This window comes from Sciurus vulgaris, assembly GCF_902686455.1.
Source record: "Sciurus vulgaris genome assembly, chromosome: 12".
NCBI classification, from domain to species: Eukaryota; Metazoa; Chordata; class Mammalia; order Rodentia; family Sciuridae; genus Sciurus; species Sciurus vulgaris.
The window spans coordinates 104,485,910-104,511,366 of record NC_136473.1 but is presented as its reverse complement, the minus strand read 5'-3'; the positions used below and the strand labels follow the sequence as shown (position 1 = coordinate 104,511,366).

The window sequence follows — 25,457 nt, the reverse complement described above, 5'->3', positions numbered from 1 at the left end:
CCGCCATCTGAGAAATCCCACGGCCCTCTTCAACTATATTTGGATTGGTGTAACAGGAGTGTAACTGACCCTAGAATAATCAAGAACACCCAAATTTTGGATACTTTGAGGTAACATTTTGAGAAAATGGTGAAAGGCAGATGAGAGCTGTGTTAATGCTGGTTAGTTGGAAGGATTCAATGGAGGGGGTTACAAGGGATGGAATTGGAAAGGTACTTTGGACTTTTGGGGCAAGTTTAGGAAATGTAGAACCTATATCAGGATAATTTTATGGCAGAATTCAAGGACTTAGGGGTCATTAGGAAAAGAGGTTTTGCCCAGCTCCTATATGGTCTTAACCTAGACAAAAAGAATCTTCCTCCATAAAGAAGAGAAAATCTGAGAAAAGATATTCTGCTTTGAGATAGCAAGTGCAGACAATCCAGAACGAGAATGCTTGGTTAATGGGTGTGTTGGTTTTCTATTGCTGAGGAACAGTTTTAGCACAGATTTATCAGCTTAAACCCACACACACATCAGTAATCTCACTGTTTCTGAGGCCAGAGGTCTTAGAAAGGCTTGACTGGGTCCTCTGTGAGGCCATGATGAGGTTTCAGCCAGGATTGGGTTCTCGTCTGCAGACTGGACTGGGGAAGTCCACCTCCAATTCACAGAGTTGTTAGTATTGCTTCTGAAAGACCCCCAGGCGGAGCCTCCTCCTCCGGGGGGATCTGTGCAGAGGCTGCCCTTGGTTCTCTCCACATGGCCCTGTCCATTGGGCAGCTCGCATGTGACAGCTTCTTTCTTCAGAGCGATGAGACAGTCTGTCAGTAAGAAGGCCTATTCTTCTTTGTGGCATAATTATAGCAGTGACATCTTATCAGTTGGCTGCAAGGAAGTCACCAGTTCGACCCCATGCTGGCTGAGGGGCTTACAAAAGCCATGGACATTCATTCCAGAAAGCAGGCTAGAGTCCACAATTTGTAAGCCTGGGCTCAGTGAATGTGTGTGCAGACCCTGGAGTTCTACGTATCTAACCATGTGGGCCTCACACGCTGACAGAGCCAGGCACTATCACTACGTAGTTTCCACCTATGGCACAGCTCAGGCCAAGAGGAAATGTGGGGAATGGACATGTAGGAAAAAAGCATGAGGGAAAGGGGGTGATTCCAAGAGCAATGTCTCCCGCAGGAACCCCCAGCACTTGGCAGGTGGATTGTATAAACCGTTCTCTACTAGAGAATGCCTTCTTTCTGTGATCCAGGTACAGCTCATCCATCCATGAACATCCCTGTCCACAGTTTATCCATAAGCTCATTTCCCCTCATTCCTCAGCCTGTTCCAGAGCCACCTTCTCCATGGCTCATAGCATATCCTTCAGTGTGCAATTTAATCAGAAATATCAGGTGTTTTGCCTAAAAAGTAATAAAATTATATAAAAATCTAAACAAGTGGGAAGAAAGTTCTAGTTATTGTCTAAATTACCTGTGTTTTGATTCTTTTCATAGTGATGGATTACAGTTAGCAATTTAGATCTAGTAAAATGTGATCACAAATGTGCATGTATTTGTGTGTGTGTGTGTGTGTGTGTGTGTGTGTGTGCACATGTACATGTAGTTCACATTTATGCAATGTGTGTAGTCTTCTGGAAAAAGTTAATATAATGTGCACTGAACTTTAAAACTCATTTTTAAATGATTTAACTTTTTAAATGGTTGTGCATTTCAAAAGAGCATTCTTCTTTTTTTAAAAGATAATTATTTTAGAACAGTTTTAGATTGACAACAAAATTGAAAGGAAGGTACAGAATTTCCTGCATACCCTCTGCTCCAACACATGCACTACCTCCCCTTTGTCAACATCCCCCGTACATTTGTTACAACGGATGGATCTACATGGACACATCGCAGTCACCCTAAGTCTATGGTTTGCATTAGGGTTTTCTCTTGATATAGTATACGGGCTTGGACAAATGTACAATGATATACATACGCTATTGTATACAGAGCACATTCACTGCCATGAAAATCCTCTGTGCTCTGCCTACTCACCATTACCACTACCCTCACCAGCACCCCAATTCCTTGGCAACTGCTGGTCTTATTATTGTCTCCAAATTTTTGCCTTTTCCAGAATTGTGTGGTTGGACGCGTATAGCATGTGGCCTTTGCAGATTGGCTTCTTTCACTTAGGAACATGCACTTAAGTTTCCTCCATGTCTTCTCGTGGCTTGATAGCTCATTTCATTTTATTGCTGAATAATATTTCATTGTCTGGGTATACGCCATATTTTATTTTTCCATTTATCTACTGAAGGATATCTTGGTTCCTTACAAGTTTTGGCAATTAGGAATAAAGCTGCTATTAGCATCCATGTACAGATTTTTGTGTGGATATAAGTTTTTAACTCCTTTGGTTAAATACCAAGGAGTGCAATTGATGAATCACATGGCTTAAAGTATGTTTAATTTTGTAAGAAAGTGTGTTATTTTTTAAGCAAAAAAATAAGTATTTTGTAAATAGAAATATCCTCCCCAGATTTTCTCATCTTCTTTTTTCTTCTCTTCTTTTTCTTCCTTTTCAGCATAAATCTATATTCTTCTACACAAATTATGCATGAACACATAACATTTGAATCAAGAAAAAGCAATGAACATGCATGTTGTGCTCTTATATGGTTCTGTATTTAAGCAACAATCCTTAAATTGAGAATTTACCTTTTACATTAATAACATTTACTATCAGGTTGCTATTTCAGACAGCAATCGGAGTTATATATGTAAGTCTTGCATATTTATTGTAAAAATGCTCATACATCTACATAATCCACCTGCCATGCTTTGCTAATGACAGTTGTATAAAGAAGAGAATCAGATAATTTTTTAAATCAAGGAATAATAAATAAATAAATTATGTTTGGTTTGGTTTGACTACCTCAGGACCGCAGCTAGAGACCCGCTGATTTACGTATGTGTGTACTACTCTGGTCACCTCTGTGGTCTTTTTGTAACCTTAGATCTTCAGGTTACTATCTCTTGAGGTAGGATCTGGAAAAATAAATAATCCAGGGAGAAAAATCAACAGTTAGCTCCCATCAAATAACTCAATTTTTATATTTGCAGTTTGTGAACTTGGGTGCCTGACAGATTTGTACTCCCCCAGGCTGACTTACCCCAGTCCCCTGGCTCCTTCAGATAGCCTTTGAATGGCTTGTGCCTCAAAAGATGTGTCTTGCCTCGGAAAGCTATTGGGTCTGCTAATTAGGCAAATGCAGGTCAAATACAGACGATCTATGTGTTATCCTCCACTGTTCATGGAAAGTCCCCTGCAGACGTGGGATTTTGGTTGGGAGTAGAGGGAGTGGTAGAAGGGAAACAGTTTTTCTTTCCATCTCTACTTCTATGACTTTAATACTCCACAATGAATTTCTGAGAGGAAGTGGTGTGTTTTCTTTTTAGGAGATATAGGGGCTCAGGTGTGAAAATATTTCTTTCTGGTTATGCTTGAAGTTCCCAGTAGAGTTGGGGCCTGGGTACAGGGCCTGGGAGCCCATCCAAGGGCGGTGAGCCCAAATGTAGCCTTGGCACTCCATCCCTGCTGTAACAAGATTTCGAGTCTGGTCTTGGTAATGGGATCACTCTGTCTCTGTTATCTGTCACTCCACTGCATGCTTCGTTAGTCACTGGAACCCTCATTGCTGCTGCTTTACCAATTCCTATTGTGCTTTGGTCGTTTGGGCTCAGATTTGAGACACCAATCCTTTCCCTTCCTCCTCTGGACCAGATCCTAGACCTCTCTGCTCAGTCTTATGTCGAATCTTCAGGTTTCCTCCCTTCCACAGCTTCATGCAATGAAGGGCTCCATCCTTTCTCATGCTTTGGGCCCATAAGTTAAATTGTTGCTTATTCTTTGGCTCCCCATCTTTTATTTTTAGCAGGGGGCTAAATGCTAAATCTGGGCTAATGCTCCAGAGTGATGGGAAATACTCTGACTGCTGGGCAAAGCACTGTAGCAATGAAATGTGTATTACATTTCTACTCATTTGATTATCTTTTTCCCCAAAGCAGTTTAGTAAATTAGCATTGAATCTGTTTTTGTTTCTGCTGAGATTCTTTTGAGCAAGGAAAGAATTACAGCTGCTCAGTTGTTCCTTAACTTTCTTGCCCAACTTCCTTTTCCCAGAATGATTTGCCTATAAAATAATAGGGAAACAAGGAGACCCCGCTAGAGAGAATTCTGATTCCTCTGGTCAATGACAAATGACTTGGTGGACAACAGGTCTGCAGTGGAGTCGCAGTGAGCTATTTGAGTCTTTGCTCACGGGGCTACAGAAGAACACTTAAATGGCCATGGGCATGGTCTCATATGGGGGCTTATTGGAATGTGACTAAGACAATTCTAAAATAGCCTTTATTAAATCATGACTGTGTCTGAGATTGTTCCTAGTGGGAAACATTCTGAGAACACATTGGATGACAGCTTTCAAGGAAAAGCTAGGAATAAGTACAACCAAGTTAGGGAGACCAATGGACCAGGTCTCAACTCCAAAAAGTAGACTGATTTCAAGTCAATGACTCCTCATTGACTTATCACTGTATCTAAAATTCCATCATTAGGAATTATTTTCTTGAAGTTTTGAGAGTCTCCAGAAGTCTCTTTAAAATAGTAAATACTAGAAGTAAATATGTTTTATGTGTTTATCAGCTATTTGTACCAGATGTATTTTCTTATGGAGACATTGATAACTCAAAAGGTGGGCCAGGGCCCTACTGGAATGTGACCTAGTACAGGCATCTGGAAATTCTGGGAGAAAAAGAAAAAATAGAAAACGTGGAGCAAAAACGAGGGATGAATTCAAAATGTCACCTACTTCTTAATTTTGCTTAGGGTTGGCCCTGTCAGTATAGTCTGTATTCATGGCAGCTGGTGGAAAATTTTCAGAAAATAAAAACAAACAAATATTTCCAGGGTTCTGTCATTTTGCCAGCCTGCCAGGCAGACAGACGCTGTCAACGGATTTGACCGTAAACTTTGGCTGGAACGACTCTAGGGGCCATGTCTGGTTTTGTGCACAGGCATAGCCAGGGCGGCAGAGGAAGTCTGGTGATGGGGGCAGCAGCAAGCCCAGTCTCAAGACCCCTGCCTCTCACATTCACAGCATCTTCTAGTCTCACTACATGGTTTTAGTCCCTTCCTTTCTTTGGGTCTTTATTTCTTCATAAGCAAGTGAGTTACTAATGTCACAAGACTTGGGAGTACAGAGAAAAGCACAGACAGAAGGCAAGAATATTCCAAATCCGGTGTCAACCAAGGACTGGCAGATCTGGGGATTAAGAGATGGTGGGAGCAGCAGGAAGTTTCTGTGCGGGAGTCCAGAAACTTTAAAGAAGGCAAGCCAAGGGCGGGGGCAGAGAACGGGAGCCCCCAAGGGGCCTGGCGCGTGTTCTATGCTCTACTTCTGTGGGTGAATTTGGGACCCAGTCAAGGTAGTGTGCAAACCTTCAAGCTCTCCACTGACCCACAGCGTGCGCAGGGTTTGCAGAGAAGCCGAGCTGCCCGGACTTCCTTCCCCGCGGTTCTGCTCCAGGACCGGTGCTGTGGGAAGCTCATGCCCACTAAACCATATCAGTGTTGTTCCTCACAATTTTACAATTCCTCAGGCTCAGGTTCAGCCTATAGATGTGACTGGGAAGTGCCATTCCCAAATAAGTAGTTTAACTGGTGTCCAGGAATGAATCATAGGCAGGAAGGGTGTCACCTGGAGGACTTTAGTGACCATTCCTCTTTAGGAGATAGATGCTGCACATGGAGATGGCCTCTGTGTTTGCAAATCTTGGTATATATGATATGGATATATCCCTTTTTGCTGTTTCAAATGGTTAATTCTGCTTCCCTGGCCAAGTTCTAGGAGGCACAATCTCTGCGTGTTAGTCAGCAATTGAATTATTTTGACTTTTTCTTTGGTATTCCACATATTTTCTAATCTACATGAAAACCTGGGTTCTAAAACGTGGTGAAACAGGGCTTTTGAAAGGGAGAGCTTTTGGCTGTGGATATAAATCTGTTTCTCCTTAGGACAGGGGCATTTGGATGGGACTTCTGTTGTTACAGCCAGACATGGTAAAAAACCATGCCCAGAATTAGAAATGAGCAAAGTGAATTACTGGAGCCACCAGAGTCCAGTCCTGACCTTACCCACAGGTCACTGGACAGGACTATGCTGAGGAGTGACACTGTGCTGAGACTTAATGGAAGGAGCACAGACATCCTCCACTTTTCCAGAGTAGGCAAATTGAAGGCAAAGTCTGCTGGGTGCAATGATTTGTCATTTCTCCGTCATGTAAGGGAGGAATCGGGATTACTGTAGTAATTCCTGTTTCTCTCAGGTGAGAATCTTCAGGGGAGAGGAGCTTGAATCAGTCTTTGCTTCCCAGTGGACATGGTCCTTCAGTAACACACCTTGAGGAACTAGCTTTGGTTTTGCCCAAAGATGAAGCCAGGGGAGAGAGAGGTATGGGGGGAAGCCAGAGTGGAGCCTTCATTTTGCGTTGGTTTGGACACACAGGAAAGCTCTCCAAGGAGGGATACTGTTGTTATCACACTGGTTTTGCAGTGGGTGGTGGGAAGTTTAAGGAGGATTCTGTCCCTTCCAGTCTATTGTGTATTCTCTACATCCTACCCCTATCTGCTGCCAAATCCAGAGCATACATTCTTTCTTAGCCCACACCCTCTTATTTTCAATGATAATCAATAAAATTGGGGAATGGGGAGAAATAGGATCCTATTTTACCATTTAACCTTGAAAGAACTGGTTTAGAGAAACCACTGGGATTGCTAGTTAGACAATGGTGGCACTTCTTGGATAGAGGCTTTACAGTATTTTGTTCAACTAACCAACTGAAAAATTGAGACATTAAGCCAAAGATTTATACTGGGCAAGAAGGCTTATAAGAAACTGTTTCTTGGGTTCTCCACCACATCCTGTCTATTCATGGGTTTTCTGCACTCCCACTCCAAATCCACCATCACCTCATCTATGAAATTAAACACCATGGTAAAGCTGGAAGGGACCTTTGATAGAACATGGTTCGACCCCATCATTTTATAAATGTGCAAAGGGAGGGTTAGAGCGGTGGAGACTTGCCCTGGGTCGTAAGGTCTGCAGGGTTAAGCTGAGATCAGAACTCAGGTCACATGACTTTGGTCTGCTGCTTTCTCCACCACACCAGGCTGTTTCTTGAAACTATGGCACAGATGCCAGACAGTTTCTCCTAAACTAATCTAGATTCTAGGAAAAGAAAAAAAAAAAAAAGTTATGGGCAGACTTTCTGGATGCCTCAGGGAGGATGAGGTATTGACTTTAGAAAACTTCATGAACTGATGTCATCCAATTTTGAGCTTGGGTCAAAGATGAATTAAATGCTTGTTTGTTCTGATATTATAGTCTTAATGCTGTTGGAAATTCTGGAATATCCCAACATTTTTGGGGGGCTCAGTTAGCTCATGTCCAAAATGGGGAATTTGGGTTGAATTATCTTTAAGGGCTGTTTCAGTTTTAGCATGGCTGCTCTAAGATGGCTGCCAAATGTCTCACCACTGTCAATGGCCACAACAGGAAGTGGGGTCTTAATTCCATAAACTTCCCCCAACTCCGACCTCAGAGAAACAAAGGTTTCAGGGCTGATTCTAGTCATCTCTGAAATATTGTCACAACCTCCTGAAGTCCTTCCACGGTAGCTCAGACCTTCAGAGGCCATGCACAAAACTGCAGGGTGAGTGCAGGCAGAACAGCCAGGACTTCCTTCATTTTGGGGGGATCTGCAGGGTTTCCCAAAGGTGGACCTGGGCTGCAAGCTTTGCCAACATCCCTGAAGTAGCCTTAATAACTGCAAAACTAAAAAGAAACATCCAGAGTGGTGCGCTCCATGATCCAGCCTGAGGATTTTCCTCTGCCTCTGTGTGGCCTCTAGCCAGTCTCCAAACAGCTTCAGTTTCCTGTTCTGTCAAACCAAGATAAATACCTCTCTGGGGCACTATGAGAGTCACTTCTGCCACTTTCATGGACTTTGTCCAATGACTACCAAAAGAAAGCCTTGGAGAATTTTTAAGATCAACATTATCTTTATGATATCAGGACTTATGTGGCATTAGGTGAAAGGAGAACTAACAGAATAACGGAGAACACAACCACCTCTCTCAGAGAGGCCTTGTGTTGTAGTGAGAGAGAAACACTAACGGGCTGTGGGGTTGGGGTGCAAGGGAGAGAAGTCTACAATTGGTACCAGATGCCACCAGAAGCTAACGACCTGACAAACACCGTCCTCATAAAACAAATTCCTTAAAAAGGAAGCAAATGGAAATATAAGCTAGTGAAAGAATTCGTAGCAGCTGCCCTGAAACCATTTTTCACTTCATAAACAGGTCTGGGTTTGGTCCTTCTTTTCTTTTTCCTTTTTCTGGCCTGGGTCTCATTGCATGCCACTTTGTCCTGGGGGCTCCCCTGCCGGCTCTCGCGCCTGGCTGCCAGTGCTGGTTGCCCTTCCTGCCCTGGTGCTCCGTGCAGTCACGCCCTCGATGGAAGGAGTCTCACTCAGCGTATTTGTTTCAGTCTCGTCTCAGCATGTTTGTCCTCAGCAATGACGTGGATCAGTCGGATGCAGTCACTGAAACCAGCCCGGCACTGCCTTCCACCTTAACTTCTTGGCAATTGGCCGACAGGAGCCCCAGTGCTGAGGACTGTTTTCCAGCACTTCCTGCTCAACATGCTGGAGAATATATGTGTTTTGGACAGCAATGGAGCTTGGGGTCTTCAGCACCTTAATGAGGCGCTCTCATCCTGTTCAGGATGGTCAGGTTTTACCTGCCTTTTTCAGACATACAATGAAGATTCAGAAACAAAGACCTATTTCCAAGACTCAGCAATGGACCTGGGAAGTCATGCCGATTCATTAACTATTGTCTCCTCCCTTGACTCAGATGTGTCTGCCTTCATCAGGTCCCGTGAGGGATGATGCCACATCATCACAGGGCGTATCGGAGTAAAAACACTTCCTTCACATCACTCACCTCCCCTTCCTCCAGCCCATGCTACCAAGCAAGTATAAAAGAAATGAGCGTTGTCACGGACATGTGATTTCAATCCCAAGAGGATAAGGTCAGGTGCAGCAAATTTGTCACAGATCAAATTCACCCTTTTTGAGCTACTGCTTTCTTTAATCAGCTGTCAATTTTTATTTCCTGCTTTCTTATCCTGTTATCCAGCTCTTTGATAAAGTCGTTGACTGCTAACAATCCAAGGGCAAACAGAGCCCATTAACAGTGAGAGATTCCCAGTAGTCATTGTGGCTAGTAATTAGCACCACTGGCAACAGATGCAAAAACATATTTTGCTCTCCTTGCTAGACCATGAGTTCCTTAAGAGCAGGGTCCTTGTTAAGCCAGCAGCACTGAGACTGTGTCTTGCAAAAAGTAAGTGCTAGTAGATGTTTATTAAGAAATGAACAAGTGGGGCAAGGTAGTTGGCGCATTATGGGGTAATGTTTTTGTATTTCAGAGCCCTGTTTGTTACTATGTAATTCAACATCTTTCAATACCACTTTGATGGGCATTGCCTTACTTTGCCATTCATAATACTAACAAGTTTAGTTCAGCAAAATTATACTGGGTCTACTGCAGCCAAGTGTAGGTGAACTCAGCGATAACGTGGATCAGTCGGATGCAGTCAGCCGGGCACTGCCTTCCACCTTAATTTCTTGGCAATTGGCCAACAGGAGCCACAGTGCTGAGGACTGTTTTCCAGCACTTCCTGCTCAACATGCTGCAGAATATGGGTGGGTAAGAATAAAAGTGAGTAAGAGGGAGGATTTCTCTCCAAGAAGCAAGTTCTAGTAGGGAGATTTCATATTTAGGAGATAGGTACTAATTTCCTTGTAGATAAGAGGTTAGATAAATTAATTAACAAATTTATAAACAAGAAAATACATACAGAATGCAAAATAGAGTAAACGAAATGTTTCAAAGTAGTTATTGCTGTAATCTCACTGGGCAGTGTGAAAGAAGATATCCAGAGACATCTTTTTTGAGAAGGAAGGCCTTTTAGAAAGCTCCACAAATTGAACGAAGGTTTAGAAGTGGGAGAGCTAAAAGGTAGGGTGGCCAACAGCAAAACAGAACACTGAGAGCAGAGCCTAGGCCACCGGGGTGGAGCAGCAGAGGGAACTAACCTGGGAACAATAAGAATCTTAGGAGAAGTCGGCTGCAGGGGCGCATGCCTGTAATCCCAGCAACCTGGGAGGCTGAGGCAGGAGGATCTCAAGTTTGAGACCAGCCTCAGCAACTTACTGAGACCCTTTCTCAAAATTAAAAAAAACAGAAGGGCTGAGGATGTAGCTAAGTGGTTGGGTAAGTGCCTCTGGGTTCAATCCCTGGTACCAAAACAAACAAACAAAAAACCTTGTGAGATGTGTACCATTATTGCCCCATGGAGGAGAAGGAGTGAAACCCTGTGGAATGAATAACTTGCTTCCTATCACACAGGTAGTAAATGGTGCAGCCAGGACTTGAGCCACTGGCTCAGTGCCAACACTCTGATTTTTCACTGTCTAGTTCCGCCATGGCAGGCAGGGACAGTCTTCTTGTTCCGTTGCATCCTCGCAGCTGTCTGGGTCTAGGCGCAGGTGGGGTCCTCTTCAACCCTGGGGAATTTATGTATCCTTCTGTTCCTGACTGATTGGCCATACTGCTCCATGAAGCAGCTCTCTGCCGAGAGGGCGTTTCTGGAAGTACCTAGCACAATGGCAGACATATGACAGGTACCCAATGTGTGTGTTCCTCTTCCTGTAATGGGCCACTTTAGGGTCAGCCTTTGCTGATATTCTGTGGCATGTCCTCCTGTGACTGAGCCAGTCGTCAAAATGTTTCCATAGCAATCACTGAACAGATGTTGCCTTTTCTGTCGTCTCCAATCCCCAGGCCCTTCATAGAGGCCCTCTGGCACCTGCCTGTGATCAGGCCTCTGAAAGGTGGGTGCTGACAACCAGAGATTTTCCCTGGGTCTGTCCCCGAGTTTGGCCATCAGAAGCACTGGTTGGCCAGTATTTTGAGCACTGCTCCTGAGCTCTTGGGATCCATTCTCCTCCTTATCCCATTGCCATTCGATTCTCCTGGAAGAGCCACACCAAGCTGGTCAACCATCACTTGTTGACTCTCCCTGTTTGTTTCTCATGCCCCATGATTGGAGGTAATTCAGAAGAAAGGGATGAACAAAATGTAGGTTTTGGGAAATGATTCTTCTCTCTGGTCTCGGAGCCTTTCCTGGAGGGGGCTTGAAGTCATGGCTGCTACCTGTTGGCTCTGAGGCTGTGCTAAGCTGCTTCTGTTTCTGTCATCCCCAGCTGTGTCCGTCGGCCCTGCGGGGAGCAGGGCAGCTGTGCACCGTTGCTGCTCGATCACGTGGATGCAGTGAACTGTACCTCTAGCGGCCCAGGTCACATGAAGTGCGCTATCACCTGTCAAAGGGGGTTCGCCCTTCAGACCAGCAGCGGGCAGTACCTCAGGCCCATTCGGGTGAGTTGGGTGCCATGGTCATCAGGATCAAGCTCCTGGGGCAGGAAGTTATCCATTCTTTTCTCCCTGGCGGGACTAGGGCAGGACAGGTGTTTCTAAGTCATTTGAAAAGAAAACGTGAGGCTCTCACAAGCGAAGAGAATCATGGCTCAGTGGAAATGAGGTGTATAAGAGCGGGCACAGCTTTGATGACTAGCATGCCAACTTACTCTCTAGGTGGACAGTGACGTGGATGCTTTTCTGCTCTTCTCTCTGGTTTTGTCTTCCTAGCAGAAATTATTTTTTTGCTTTTGTCTTAAAGATGAGGATGCCATAGGACAGACCTGTGCCTAAGGTCAGAAGGGTTCTAAGTGACTTGTCTGTGGTGCACTGTCTACTGCCTGCCTGAGTGGAGATGAGTTAAGAACAGGTGACAAGAGCTTTGCCTTCTAACCAAAGCATCCTGGACCGTGAAGTTGGTACCTCAAGGTCCATTAAAACAATTCCTCTCCTTACCTGACGCTGGGGACTTGCAGCCTGGCTCCTCCCCAACCTGTCAAAGCTGTTACTGAGGCAGAGGTTCCATCATGGTGCTAGATTTGGCTGAATTTCCCACATTTCTGCAAGCCCCATTCCAAGTCTCAGCAGCACCATTTCCAGGATTGCAAGGTAGTTTGGAGGTAGTGGAATATTGGTTAAGAGCAGGCTCAAGGGACGGATCTGAATGAAATTGCAGCTCCGCTCTGTACTAGGTATGGAACTTTGGATAAAAGCAAACAAAAGAAAAATAATCTCTTTAAGCTTGTTTCCACATTTATAAAATCATTGGAACAAAAAGTACTCACCTCTTTGAGTTATTATAATGACTGACTGGAAATCGTTTAAAAGCTTCTAGTAAAATGATAGGCACAGAGGACTCCAGTGTTCAGTTGCCGTTATTATGAGCATGGTAATGAATTCCCAACTAAGAGCTTAGTTAGCACTCCATCTTTCCTCCAGAGGGTTTGTGACCCTACAGAAACGACCCTGTAGAAAACATGGCCATGTTTTGATTATGCTAGAGAAAGGATGCACCAGCCAAAAGACAACAGTGCTTGAGGAAAGAAACAGAAAGATGTTATTATCACGAGAAAAGAGTAGACATGGGACCGTTAGATATCAATGGTCTGGAAGACCGGAGTGGTTTCCATTTAGAGCCAATTGATTGCTTAGCAGGTAGTGAACTGGGGAAGCACCTCACTTGCTTGGGGATTGTCAGAATTTAAAGACACAACCTTGAGTTAGAGAGGGTTCAGGTTCTGCGTAGAGAGGAATTGTTTTAATGGACCTTGAGGTACCAACTTCACGGTCCAGGATGCTTTGGTTAGAAGGCAAAGCTCTTGTCACCTGTTCTTAACTCATCTCCACTCAGGCAAAGCTATGTTCACAAAACAATTAAGATGGAATTTAAAAGAATGAAGAGAGGTAGATGATGAATACACTTGTATGATAAATAAAGAAGGGGAGAGAAGAAAAGCCACTGTTTGCAGCGCATACAAATTAGGAGCACATCCAAGACCAAATGTGCAAAGCCAGGGAAAACCCAGGCCATAGATGCAGAGTTTGAGAGCATTCCTCAAACGATTAGCGGCTTGTGGTCTGAGCCAGATTTCTTGGCTAAGTGTGTAGGGGCAGAACCTGGCTGGGAGGGGGTAGCTAGGAGTCAGCCTGTGCCAGCCATGGGGTGGAGTGAGCAACAGAGCTCCTGTCACCTGAGGCTGCCCCCACGAAGGAAATTACACAATCCCGGATCCTGATCACAAGACAGTGGGGTTGTTTGCTCTTTGCTGACACAAGAACTGAAGCTAAACAGAAAAATGTGTCTGGCTTTGAATTGGGTTCTCCTGGCAGGCAATGGGAGACACTGGGCACAGGGAGGAGCAGCTAGCCAGGAGGTAGCGTCAGGGTGACAGGTGCCTTCAGCACTCATTTGACCTTTGGCTTTGGTGCCACTGCATCCCCTTGGTGGGATGGCTGGCCGAGCCATAGAAACTCCCCTTTCTGTCTTTGACCCTTAACCCAATGGCCAGAGTGACTGTTGACTGTGATTTTTCCAAATAAGCCACGAACTCCCAGGTTCATGCTCCTTCTGTCCCCCACCCTGGACTCCTCCTTCTCCCCCAGCACCTACTTCTTCACCAACACTCCCCACCTGCCAGCTGCTTGGAAGTCCTATCACTGTCAAGCCCAGTCCCTGTGCTACCTCCTCTGTGGAACTTTCCAACCCTGTCCCTCCCTGCCCAAGGCCGGCAGCCCCACCTCCAACCCTGAGTGCCGCCCACTCCACCCCACACAGCACCATATGATTTGCTTTCGCTTTCACAAATTTATATTTTCTTCCTCTGAATTCCAGCTTTCTAGTTCTTTTTCATTGTTTGCATTCTTTATATCATATTCTCTCCAATCATTGTAGAAGCGGGCAGGGAGTATTTGTAACCAAAAATCCTTGGCATTTCTCTTCTTTACTTCCCTTCTGATTTCTTTGTTCCTTTTCTCCTCCTTTCCATTCTTCCTCCTTTAGGCATTTTCTTAGCCACTGTTTTAGCAAGCAATTTGCTCCCCCAGTGGATTTTAGCTCCTCGATGACATCTAGTTTGGTATAGGACCTGCCTTGTGGGTACTCACTCCATACTTCTCCATTTAATCAGTATGAATTCACCATCAGCTCTTCTTAGGTACCATGCAGCATTCCCAGTGGAGGTAATTATTTTCAGTGGCATTATTTCAGCTGGTTTATTAATAAGCATGCCAAGAGGAATCACTTGACACGCTCGACAGTGGTCAGTTTGAGAGAATTTAATGCTGGACTGCTGAGAAAGGTAGGGCAGGGCACAGGGAGACCATGGAAATGGTGCAGTTTCCCGGGGTGAAGGGGCTCAGCTGTCACTCTTTTGCCTGAAAGGTTACACAGGGAGCAGTAGGACTCATAGAGAGAAGGAGCAGAAGCTGCAGAGAGAAGGCAGCCGAGGGTTGGGCGACCCGCTCGGTCAGAGGAAGCAGGAGGAATGAGCACTAGGCCTCCCTTTCTCTGCCCCTTTCCAATCTTCAGCCACTGCTTCCCAGGGCAGAGCCCAAGCACAAGTCAGAGCAGGGGTCCACAGGGGCCAGTGTTTGGGCAGTGTCCCTGGGGCAGAGAATTGATCTGGCAAAGCAAGGGGAGAGCAGTGACCCACGGTGGCCTGGAGAAGCACTGCAGGCTCCTGCCACACCCACCCGGCCATGTGAGCCCGCAGTACAAGCAGGGAGGCAGAATCGGAGCAAGGCAGGGAGTTTTTCCTGTTCTGAATGTTTGGACAGATGACCATTGGAGCTTTTCCGATTCTCTGTTTCTAGAAGGAGATTCTGCTCACATGTTCCTCTGGGCACTGGAGCCAGGACGTGAGCTGCGCACCCCTCGACTGTGGCGCCCCTGACTCGTCTTTGGTGAACTATGCCACCTTTTCCTGCCCGGAGGGCACACATTTCCTGAGACGCTGCTCCATCTCTTGTGTCCCACCAGCCAAGCTCCAAGGTATCGCCTGGTCAACCAGCAGCAGTGTGCGAGTCCTCCTCGGTCTCCCTCTTTGGGGCAGCTTCGGGGTCCCTGCTTTATTCCTACTCCCTTCCCATTTGCTCCACAGTGCCACCGTCTCCTGATAACAGAAAAAGTCACAAAGGGCAACTCCCTTCTTTGTCCTTTGTCCAAAGTTAATATTTACAACTATTCTAGGGATTCATGTTTTGTTCTATTTTCTAGAGGAGACAAACCTAGTTGTCACTTGTCCCTGGCTATACCACTAGTTAGAGATGCAGGTGGGGTAGAACCACTAGCCCCACACCTTCCTCTTTACCTCACTGGGCTTCTCAGACCTTGGCGTGTCTTGTCATTGCTTGTCACAAATGCAGGCTTCAGGCCTTCCTCCACAAGACTCTGGTTTAGTAGGTCTGTGGCGGGCTGTGATGTTCCTTAGTCATAGATTGCACTGGAGAAACAGAATACTCAGAGGCCTGTGGGGTGTGTTCGAGTACAGAACTCTGCATCCAAACTGCCTGCATTCCAACCCTAACTCTGCCCCTTACAAGCTTGGACAAGTTACTGAACCCCAGTTTCCTCATCTGCACAAGAGGGAGTAATAACAGACTCTATTTCATAGGGTCATTTGAGGTTTGAAATGTACACAAGTTAGCAAATGTAAAAGGCTTAATCATGCCTAGCATTGATAGCCACTGTAAAAGTGTCATCGAGGGTGACTTTCATGCTGTCACCATTGTTACTGTCTCTAAGTAGGGAGGGAGGTCAGGAGCGGGGTGATAGCCTTTCTTTCATTCACACGTTTATGGGACCTCTGTTCTGTACAGGAGACCACATCAGGTCCTTTCCCCTAGGGTAACAAGACACAGGACGGATGTTCCATGTGGGATTTTAGAGATGGCTTGGCAAGGAGTGAGGAGTCTGTTGAAGGATGCCGACCTCTTGTGGGCTTGCATTCTCTACTGTTTCCATATTCCTGGATTCTGTACTAAGCACCCTGTGCTTCTCTTTCCTGGAACCAGGACCCAGCCCGTGGCTGACCTGCCTTGAAGATGGGCTCTGGTCTCTCCCTGAAGTCCGCTGCAAGCTGGAGTGTCAGGCTCCCCCTGCTATTCCCAATGCCAACCTGCTGCTGCCCCACTGCCGCCAGGGCAACCATGACGTGGGCAGCGTCTGCAGATATGAGTGCAAACCTGGCTACTACGTGGAGGCGGGTGCGGACAGGAAGGCCCGGAAGTAAGTGTGGCCTCCGGGCCCTCAGTCTACCTGCCCTCCCTCCTTGCTCCTCTGCCCCAGGCACCAAGCCCAGAACTTTCCTTTGGAAATCACAGTGCGCCCCTGGCCGCCTGCTGTTGTCCTGTGTGCTCTCTGTACGGTTCCTCCTCTCCTGCACAGGAATGTTCTCCAGTCACAAAGCCAGGTGACCGTCTGGGTGTGCTTCACAGGTAACTCTCTGTGGGAGACTCCAGTCCCACCCAGGTGCTTTTACAAGAACGTCACTCTAGTGGCCATTTTCCTTGCCATCCCGTGTCTGGAGTGCCCCCCACCCAGCATGCACGTCACCCAGCACCGCCTCCATCAAAATACAGCTGAGAGGTGGGGGGCTGCCGGCTGGTCCCCAGTCTCACCAGATGTGTGATGGTCAGGAGATTCTTTCTCTGGCTCAGTTTTCTCATCTGTACGTGGGGCGATGATTAAACCTGATAAAGCTGATACAGGGACAGACCAAATTCATATGTATAAAAGAAAACTTGGCGAGCTCAAGCAACACCTTGTGGCCATTAGTATTGCTGTCATGGTCCTTCCGCTTTCTCCCTGAACTTTATGGACACTCACTCCTGGAGCCATAGCCGGGGGCCCTCCTTCAGCAGGCCTGGGGGATAAGAAAACAAAGCTTTTAGGCATAATTTATGAGGAAAGGTTTTCAAGAGTCGTGCTGAGTTTCAGATCCCCATCCCTTGTTTTTACCAGCTGAGGAACCTCAGGTAAGTTTCCTAACTATCTGGGTCTCGGTCACCTTTGTGAATTTTGCATAGGGCTCATGTCAGTGTGATGACTTGAGGGTTGAGATCATGTGTACCACAGTGCCACTTGAGCCAAGTACTCAATGGTTTCAGAAAAAGAGGCTTTTTCTGAACAAACAAAAAATAAGCAAGAACAAGAAGCTTGCAGAGAAAAGAAACTCATTCTATTTCCGTGTTCTTTCCCTATCATTCATTCCTTTGTCGTTCTATAGGCGCAGGAAAAAATTAAATCTATTTCTTACCCAGGATTAAGTTCAAAGCCTGGTCACAGGTTTTCTTTTTTTAAGGTCCTTTTTTTTTTGAACTAACAAAAGCCCAACCATGGCATTACCAACAATGCCAGGAGATACAAACTTGGCTTGTGAGCTAGATTCCTCTAAGGCGACAGAATAAAGTCAGGAATCTTAGCATCTAACTCTCTGGTTCTCACTAGCCCTATCTGTGGTTGATTCCCAACCATCTGAGTCTGGGCCCGTGGAGCCTGGGCCTTCCACCCCAGGAAAAGCTCAGGCTCACATTGGAGGAGGGCAGGCATCCTCCCCACCTGCCCAGCCGGAGGAAGAGCCAGGCTGACTGGAACACGATCATACTATGAAAAATGCATAGGAAGCGGCACCCTCTGCTGCAGGGTGCTCCAGCAGGTGCTGGAACGCCTCTTGATAACAGAGAGCACACCCGCAGGCTTTCCATAGGGTCTAGGTGCGATTTGCATAGACGCTCCTTGGCAGGCCCTGAGCACACAGGGAGTCTTCAGCGGGAATGGCATTGCAGAGAGCCTGCTGGCGGCTGCTGTTCCCTTGCTTCTCCCCCTCTCTTTTCTTGCCTGCCTGTTCACGTACTAGCAACCCCCTGGATTATCTGCAGAATAGTGCAGTGAAGAATGATCAAGGGGGACAGAAATATCTCAGGACTGGGGGACTGAGGGTCAGAGGTGATCACCAACTCTCTGGGCCTATGGCCGAGTTCTAAGTTGGGGAAAATGAGGCTTCAGTCAGAGCTGTGGTTGTCCTGCCTCACTTCTGTCCCCAGGAAGGGGCACTTGAGGGCCATATGTGGACTCAACTTTTCTGGCTGTGAAACTGGACACTTTCATTGCAACATCAGCATCAGAGTTGGCTGAAGCATTTACATTCGCCAGCACCATGCTAAGGAGAGATTAAATTATTTACTGTGCTGTGTAAACAGATTAAATCTTAGTTTACTTCTGTTTACACAGCAGGCAATGGACTGGTAATCAGAAGTTTGCAAGTTAGGTGTAAATCACTGTCACTTGCCACTTGCGTTTACCCAACACACTGTGCCCGCCGTGTTCCTCCATGTGGGAAAACCCCAGTGTTGTACAAATGGGGCCCTAAGATGCTTTCTAGGATGTGCATGCATGAAGAGGAGAAGCTGAGAAACGCAGGCAGAGGATCGATCCAGAGAGCCCAGGACATGCCAATTTCATGCGACTGTACAATGCAGTGTGGAACAAAGTCCGTTACTTGATGGTTGTATTTGCAGCTGCTGGCAGGCCTCTGAGCAGCAGAGTCAACATCTGTGTGTCTTGTTTTCACATCCATAATACCAAGGGTCCAGCACCGTCTTGAGACTGAACGTTGGGTTATGTACTGAAAGCATGTTGTAAAACTCAGAAGTTCAATGCATTCGCTAGACCAGGTCTCACTTATTGTTCATTTCTTTTTTTTTAAAGAAAAAAATAACTACAAACATGTCAGCCAAATACATCCCTTCCTGCTTCTTCCCAAGTCTATTGTTTCAAGAGAAAAGAAGGCCGGTGCTGGATCCCAGTTTCTGAGAGCCTTGTTGCAGCTTCGACCCACTCCGCCCAGGGGTGGAGGGAAGGCACATCCATCACCTGCACGCTCTGTGCCAGGCTTGGGTCAGGAACTAAGACGGACAGGAAGGAGATGGGCAGTGGCACCTGCAGGATGGAGGCAGGTTCCTCTGAGACCACGTGGGCCACACCCTCCTTCTGGGCTGTCTCACGCCCGACTTCCCTTCTTCTCACTGCCTCTTGCCAATTTCCTTCCCTCTGCCTGTGCCCCTTTCTTCGATGTTGATGCTTCTCCGAGTTCTCTCTCTCTTGACCTACGTACTTTTCAGGGATGAGGCTCATTTATTCCACCCTGGATCCTGGCTCACAAAGTGACAATTCTTAAATGCTCACCTATCACTATAGGTTCCCGCCTTCAGGGCCGCGAGGGCCATAGGCCAAACGCCTACCGCTGTGGCCCCAGGACATCCCACGTGCATCTCAGACTTAACTCTATGAACAGCCCTTCACAGTTCTTGCCAATCTGCACGTCTGCGTGGGGGCTGCCCTGGGGCCTGCCCATCACTGAGATTCTTTGCTGTCCCCCGCCCTCTTCAGTCATGAACTCTACTGACTCTCCTCGCCTGTGGCTCCCTACCGTGCTGCCACTTCTCTATAATGGATGACTGTCGTTTTCACTCCTGAAGGGAGCTGTGCAGGGGAAAAAACAACTCAATCCAGTTACGGTATTCCCCCACGGAAAACTGAACGAGCAGCCTCTGCCATTGCCTTTGGAGGGGAAACCCGGGGAGAGGAAAAGGCTTCGCCGTGTGTGGTCTGCATGGGCCTCGCTTACCTCCTCGGCCTCAGCTCGGGCTCCACTGCTACCGAACTTCTTTTGCTCCTTCCGAGAAGCTGTGCGGAGCATGCCTGGGGCCACCACGAAGCTCTTCCTTCTGCCCAGCGCTCCAGCTCCCCTGCCCTGAGTTAGCGTAGCTGTGACTTTTCTAAAGGAAGCCTACCAGATCCCCCGGCTGTGGGGATGGCTCCTCTGGGGACTTGCATGCATCAGAGCTTCCTGGGTGACACGGCCTCCCCCCGACTGGCAGTGCCTGCTGCTCCTCCACGTTCTCCACTGGCCCGTGAATATTTTGCTTTGCGTTAACGAGTCCAGCGCTCAGGGTGCGCACAGGCAGGTACTCGGGAAACACTGTGTGGACGGAGGAAAGCCTGCATTCATAAGAAAGCGCAGGGTAGGATTTTGATGGGAAAGTTGGTGCCAAAATGATAGTGAAAGAAAGAGAAGGACTCTGTTCTGAGTTGTAGAGGTCTTTACTTCAGGTGCTTTAAGGGGAAAGAAAATTTTAAAAGTTTACTTGTCTGGTTTTCTTCTAGCAACCTTCGAGGTATCAGAGAGGAAATGTCAGTTCTCCAGGACAATTTTAACTTCATTTATCCACAGACATTTACACTCGATGAGCACAAGCTAAGAGCAGGGGAAGACCAGTGCTCTGGGCTCATTACCTCAGCCGTTCTCACTCTCGGCTGCATGTGAGAATCACCCAGGGGCATCTTAAAACCCTGCTGGCCAGCTCATGCCCCAGCCAGTCACAGAGGGCCCTGGCTTCTGGTGGTTCCACTTTATGACCTTTTTTTTTTTTGTAAAAACTTACAAAGATTCTTTTACAGAATTTGTCTTTTATTTTTACGGACTGCAATTTGATTCATTGCACACAAATGGGGTACATCTTTTCATTTCTTTGGTTGTACACAATATAGATTCATACGATTCGTGTGATCATACATGTACATAGGGTCATGATGTCTGTCTCATTCCACCATCTTTCATACCCCCTCCTTCCTCTCATTTCCCTCTATGTATCTAAAGTTCCTCCATTCTTCTCTCACACCCCCCCACCCCCATTATATATCATCATTCACTTATCAGGGAAAACATTCAGCCTTTGGTTTTTTGGGATTGGTTTATTTCACTTAGCATGATATTCTCCAATTCCATCCATATATCTGCAGATGCCATAATATTATTCTTCTTTATGGCTGAGTAATATTCCATTGTGTATATATAGCACAGTTTCTTTATCCATTCGTCTGTTGAACGGCATCTAGATTAGTTCCACAATCTAGCTATTATGAATTGAGCTGCTATAAACATCGATGTGGCTGTGTTACTGTAGTATGCTAATTTTAATTCCTTTGGGTATAAACCGAGGAGTAGGATAGCTGGGTCAAAAGGTGGTTCCATTCCAAGTTTTCTAAGGAATCTCCACACTGCTTTCCAGAGTGGCTGCACCAATTTGCAATTCCACCAGCAATGTATGAGTGGGCTTTTCTCCCCACACCCATGCCAACATCTATTATTGCTTGTATTCTTGATAATAGCCATTCTAATTGGAGTTAGATGAAATCTTAGAGTTGTTTTAATTTGCATTTCTCTAATTACTAGAGATGTCTACTTACAGTGGTGCAAAAGTAATCGGTGTTCATGAGAATTCAAATTTTGAATTTTGATCTAGCAGTATGTGGCAGGCACTGCAGGTCCCCTTGGCCCCATGACCAGGGCTCAGGAGGGTGAATGGCTGGCACCCTGAGTGCTGTGCTGTCAAGCTCCGAGTGCCCTAGCTTTGGCGTGTTAAAGGCATTGTTGACCTGACATTCTTTTCAGTTCGTGAAGGGATTTTGGGGATGCAACCCCATCTCAAGTCCAGGAACATCAGTACATCAGTGTCTCTGGGGGTGGAGCCAGGCGTCAGTATTTTGAAAAGCTTCCCATGTCACTACAGTGTGCAGCCAGGGTCCAGAAGCATGTGTCTTGTAGAAACTGTACCTGTTCACACATTTTCACTCTCTTTTCAAAATTAGTGTATCAGCTCTTTTGCTTGTCAGATTTTCACAGTCACTTTGGAGATTATTTATTTTTGAGGACAACAGAGAAAATAGGAAGAAGGGTAAAGAGCCTGTGAAGTGTCTAGGTGCAGGTGTACCTTCCTCTTGGCACGTAACACGCGCAACCTCCTTTCCCCCTGCGCAGCTTGCGCACACAGGTTATCATTAACCACTCCTTTGTTCTTTCATCAACCTGACATGCCAGCAAGCTAACAGAAGTGTGTTTGGCTTACATGGTATCAAAACGACCATCTCCTGTTCTCCCTTATCTTTCCCAGCCACAGGGGCCTCGTTCTCATGACATGCTATCTGTATGTTGAAGGCTAGGTTAACCTTGCTAGGGCCCACACTTAATTCAACTTCTAAACTAGTCCAACTTTGCTCAGGCAACTCCTTCTACGTGCCATATGACAGGTCACCTGCAAGGTGCTGCAGGTAGTCAGAGCTGCTTGAACGTAATTGGAAGTAGCCATTCTTTCTGAGGTTACCCATGGTAGGAGCTTCCCAAAGCACGCACCTCTACTCAAGTGCTATAACACATCTCCAGATCAAGACTGCAAGAAAGAGGCCCCATACTCTGATTGTTTTCTGTTTAACTCATGCTTGGTGGGTGAATGTCTTCCATGGAACCTGGCCTACTCTGACTGGGAGCTGAACTGGGGCTGGTCTGGAGTTGGGGGTGCACACTAGACCCCTCTATAGCCCATAGCAAGGTTGTTGGCATGGAGGGCCAGAAAGCCCAAGCCCAGTTCTGCACCAGTGGTTGCCCCCCAACCAAGTGCAGTATCCCAAGTATCTTGGGCACGTTACCCCATTCAGTTCTCGTGACAACAATACATTTTAGCAATAATATAATATATTGTGACACAATCATCTATGATTTGGCGTACTATAATCCATTTTAGTATAAGATTATCCCCTGTACAGATGAGGAAACTGACACTCAGATGTGATTATGTCCCTCTGTGGATTGCTCAGCCAGTAAATGGTGAGACTGGCTAAAACCACTCTAATTCCAGCTTTCCATCTTGAAACCATTTCATTTCTGTCAGCTTCCCTTTCCACATTCGTAAGATAAAGTCTCAGTGTTCTCTAGCTCAAAAATCTGAAATTTATTTCCTGTAACAACACAGCTAATGAGAAGAGCTAACACTTTGGCCTCACACTATTGAGAGAAGTGATATAGAGCCAATTTATTACCACCCGAAAAAAAAAAAAGCAGTGATTATTATAACACAAATACCACCTAGGCGTGAACTTAGTAGGAAATACTGAAGGCGATCTTAGGGTAGTTCTTGGAGAGCTCCTGGTCTGAATGGACAACAAAAGTTTTATTCTTTTTTCTGGATGGATGTTGGTCCATCATTCTCCATTCATACCCAAGAGGACTTAGATCTACTTCTCCTCTAAAGATACAATGTTAGGAAAAAAATTTGAGATTTGTAGAACTGAGTTTAAAAATTAAGTGCTTCCCTAAAATTTCTAAAGAAGGCGATTCAGTCAAACTGCTGACGTAGTCCAAGATTTATCTCCTGGCTTAGCAGTTAATCATACAGGCTCTGGGCTTGGTGAGATCTAAATCTGAATCCCAGTTCTGCTATTTGTTAGCTCTTTGACTTGAACAGGTTATTGATCTGTACTGAATATTACTATTCTTATTTACAAGGAGAGCTAACAGGAGCATGTACAGATTTGTGAGGATCAAATGAGATAACAGATCCAAAGAACTGAGCACGATTTCCGGCCTATTCAGCTTTAGTTCAGCAGTAATTCCTGCTGTTTTCCACTGCCACCCTCACTGTCACCACCATCAGCCCCAGCATGGCTTCCCACAGCTGAACATCCCTTTTGAGATACTTGCTGGCCTGTCGCCCTTCTGGTATGTTTAATAGGACAGCTCAGCTACATGTCTTAGCAGTGGCTGATGGTGCCTATCTGTGGCTGTCTCCTGTACTTCAGAAGAACAGCAGGGAGACCAGGAAGACTGGAACTGGCACACACAGTGGGAGGTACAGGTCTTCAATTACCAGGTGGCGGAGAGTCTGTTTCTCTGCCGATAAGACATGAGCACATCCACACAGAAATTTCATGAAATAAAAACAGAAAGCACTTCCCTCCCCAAGTCAGAGTCCTGTCTGTTTCAGATCATGTCACTATCAACCCAGTGAGTTATCTGAGACTGTCCAAGTAGACCACGAAAAGAAAAAAGAGGGATGTGGGAGAAAAGAAATGGAAATAAAATAGCAAAAGATAGAGCTGGACATACTTCAGAAGTTAGGCTGGGCAAATCAGGCTAGTCTGGAAGGAGAAGCACAGGCATGTCCTGCAGATGTTACCTAGATATTTTGGTTCTTAATTTTTTGAACACTAGCTTAAGAACTTCTGAGGTACAATAGACGTTATCCTACTATAGGAAAAAAAATTAGACTAATGAACTACAAATGTGTAGTAAGATAATGCTAAAACTCCTTCTACATCCTGACTTTACAACTTTTAAAAATCACTGAAATAATCAACCTATTTTTTAAGCTCTGAGTCATAACATTGTGCACATATGTAAATGAATAGGTGCTAACCCTATGCTTAGCATGTGGTATCTACGATTTGCCAAGAAGGGTAAACACTTTAGTATCCATGTGTACTCTTGCATCTGTAAGAAATAGGAATTGGTTCTCGTTCCATTAAGACTTTGTCTGGCTTTGTAATTAGTGTTTGTAGTAAATATATTCAAGGTTTATCCTGAGAATCTTCAATTCTCTTGCCATTGTAGGATAATGGGAGCTTTAAGCTAATTTATTACAGCTTCTTTTGTCTCCAAAATGACTGACCCTCTTCCCTGAGCCTTGGCCATGCAAAGCGCACCTGGGCGCAGGCCAGCTCACTGCGGCAGACTTTGCAGGGCTGGTGATCGGCACACAGACCCTCACTTCAAATAGTACTGCTGGACTCACAAACTTCCCTGCGACCTTCAATCCTGAGAAAGGGCGAATCTTATTATGAAACTCCTTGTAAGCCTTCTGCTGTCTTATCTTCCTTCCCTCGTCCCATGCAGAGGGCTCTGCTGACTGTGGTGTCTTCAGCCTAGCGGGGAGCATGTTGGGGGTGACCTTGCTTTGCTTGCGAGTGGTGAACTGGGGCCGGGCCCAACTGTCGCATGAGGGATTCTGGGGTGACAGAAAACTGAAGAATTAAGTAGGATGGGAATACTGATAGAACCTCAATATCCCACACTCTCCACATAGAGATAGAAAACAGGGCAAGCTTGGTGAGAGAGCAGTGTGCCTGAACAGATCTTTTGCTGGACATTCCTTTTAATACACACTTTAAATGCAACTGTTTATATGATCTCCTTAATGATGCTTTGAGAAATGTGTGATTATCCCCATTTTTCAGATGGGGAAACTGAGGAGGAGAGGTCAAGTAATGTATTTCGAGTCAGGGATTTCTCGGCAGCTGTGGCATTAGTCTTCTTGTTCCACTGCATCTGCTCTCAGTCACTCTGCCACACTCACTTCTGATGAGGATCACCTGGCACAGACACTGAACCCCGCCAAGGCCCTGTGACTTCTGACTCTTCCTCTTTGAGCAGGGAAAATTGGTAAGGAAAATGTCAATCAGCACTTTTCCCTTCGTCCCACATCAAGGCCTGTGTTTCGGTCAGCTTTCTCACTGCTGCAACTAAATGCTGTGACCAGCACAA

General features: G+C 46.0%; 1 protein-coding gene across 3 annotated transcripts in view; it reads left to right on the top strand.

Annotated features, from left to right (window-relative positions):
- PAPPA2 (pappalysin 2) overlaps positions 1 to 25,457 on the top strand; it is a 515,818-nt gene that overhangs the window by 427,993 nt on the left and 62,368 nt on the right. For all 3 annotated transcript variants that reach the window (XM_079106960.1, XM_079106962.1, XM_079106961.1), the window contains 3 exons: positions 11,373 to 11,544; positions 14,896 to 15,073; positions 16,096 to 16,309. In XM_079106960.1, the coding sequence (XP_078963086.1) occupies positions 11,373 to 11,544; positions 14,896 to 15,073; positions 16,096 to 16,309 (564 nt within the window). The remainder of the gene's footprint in view (positions 1 to 11,372; positions 11,545 to 14,895; positions 15,074 to 16,095; positions 16,310 to 25,457) is intronic.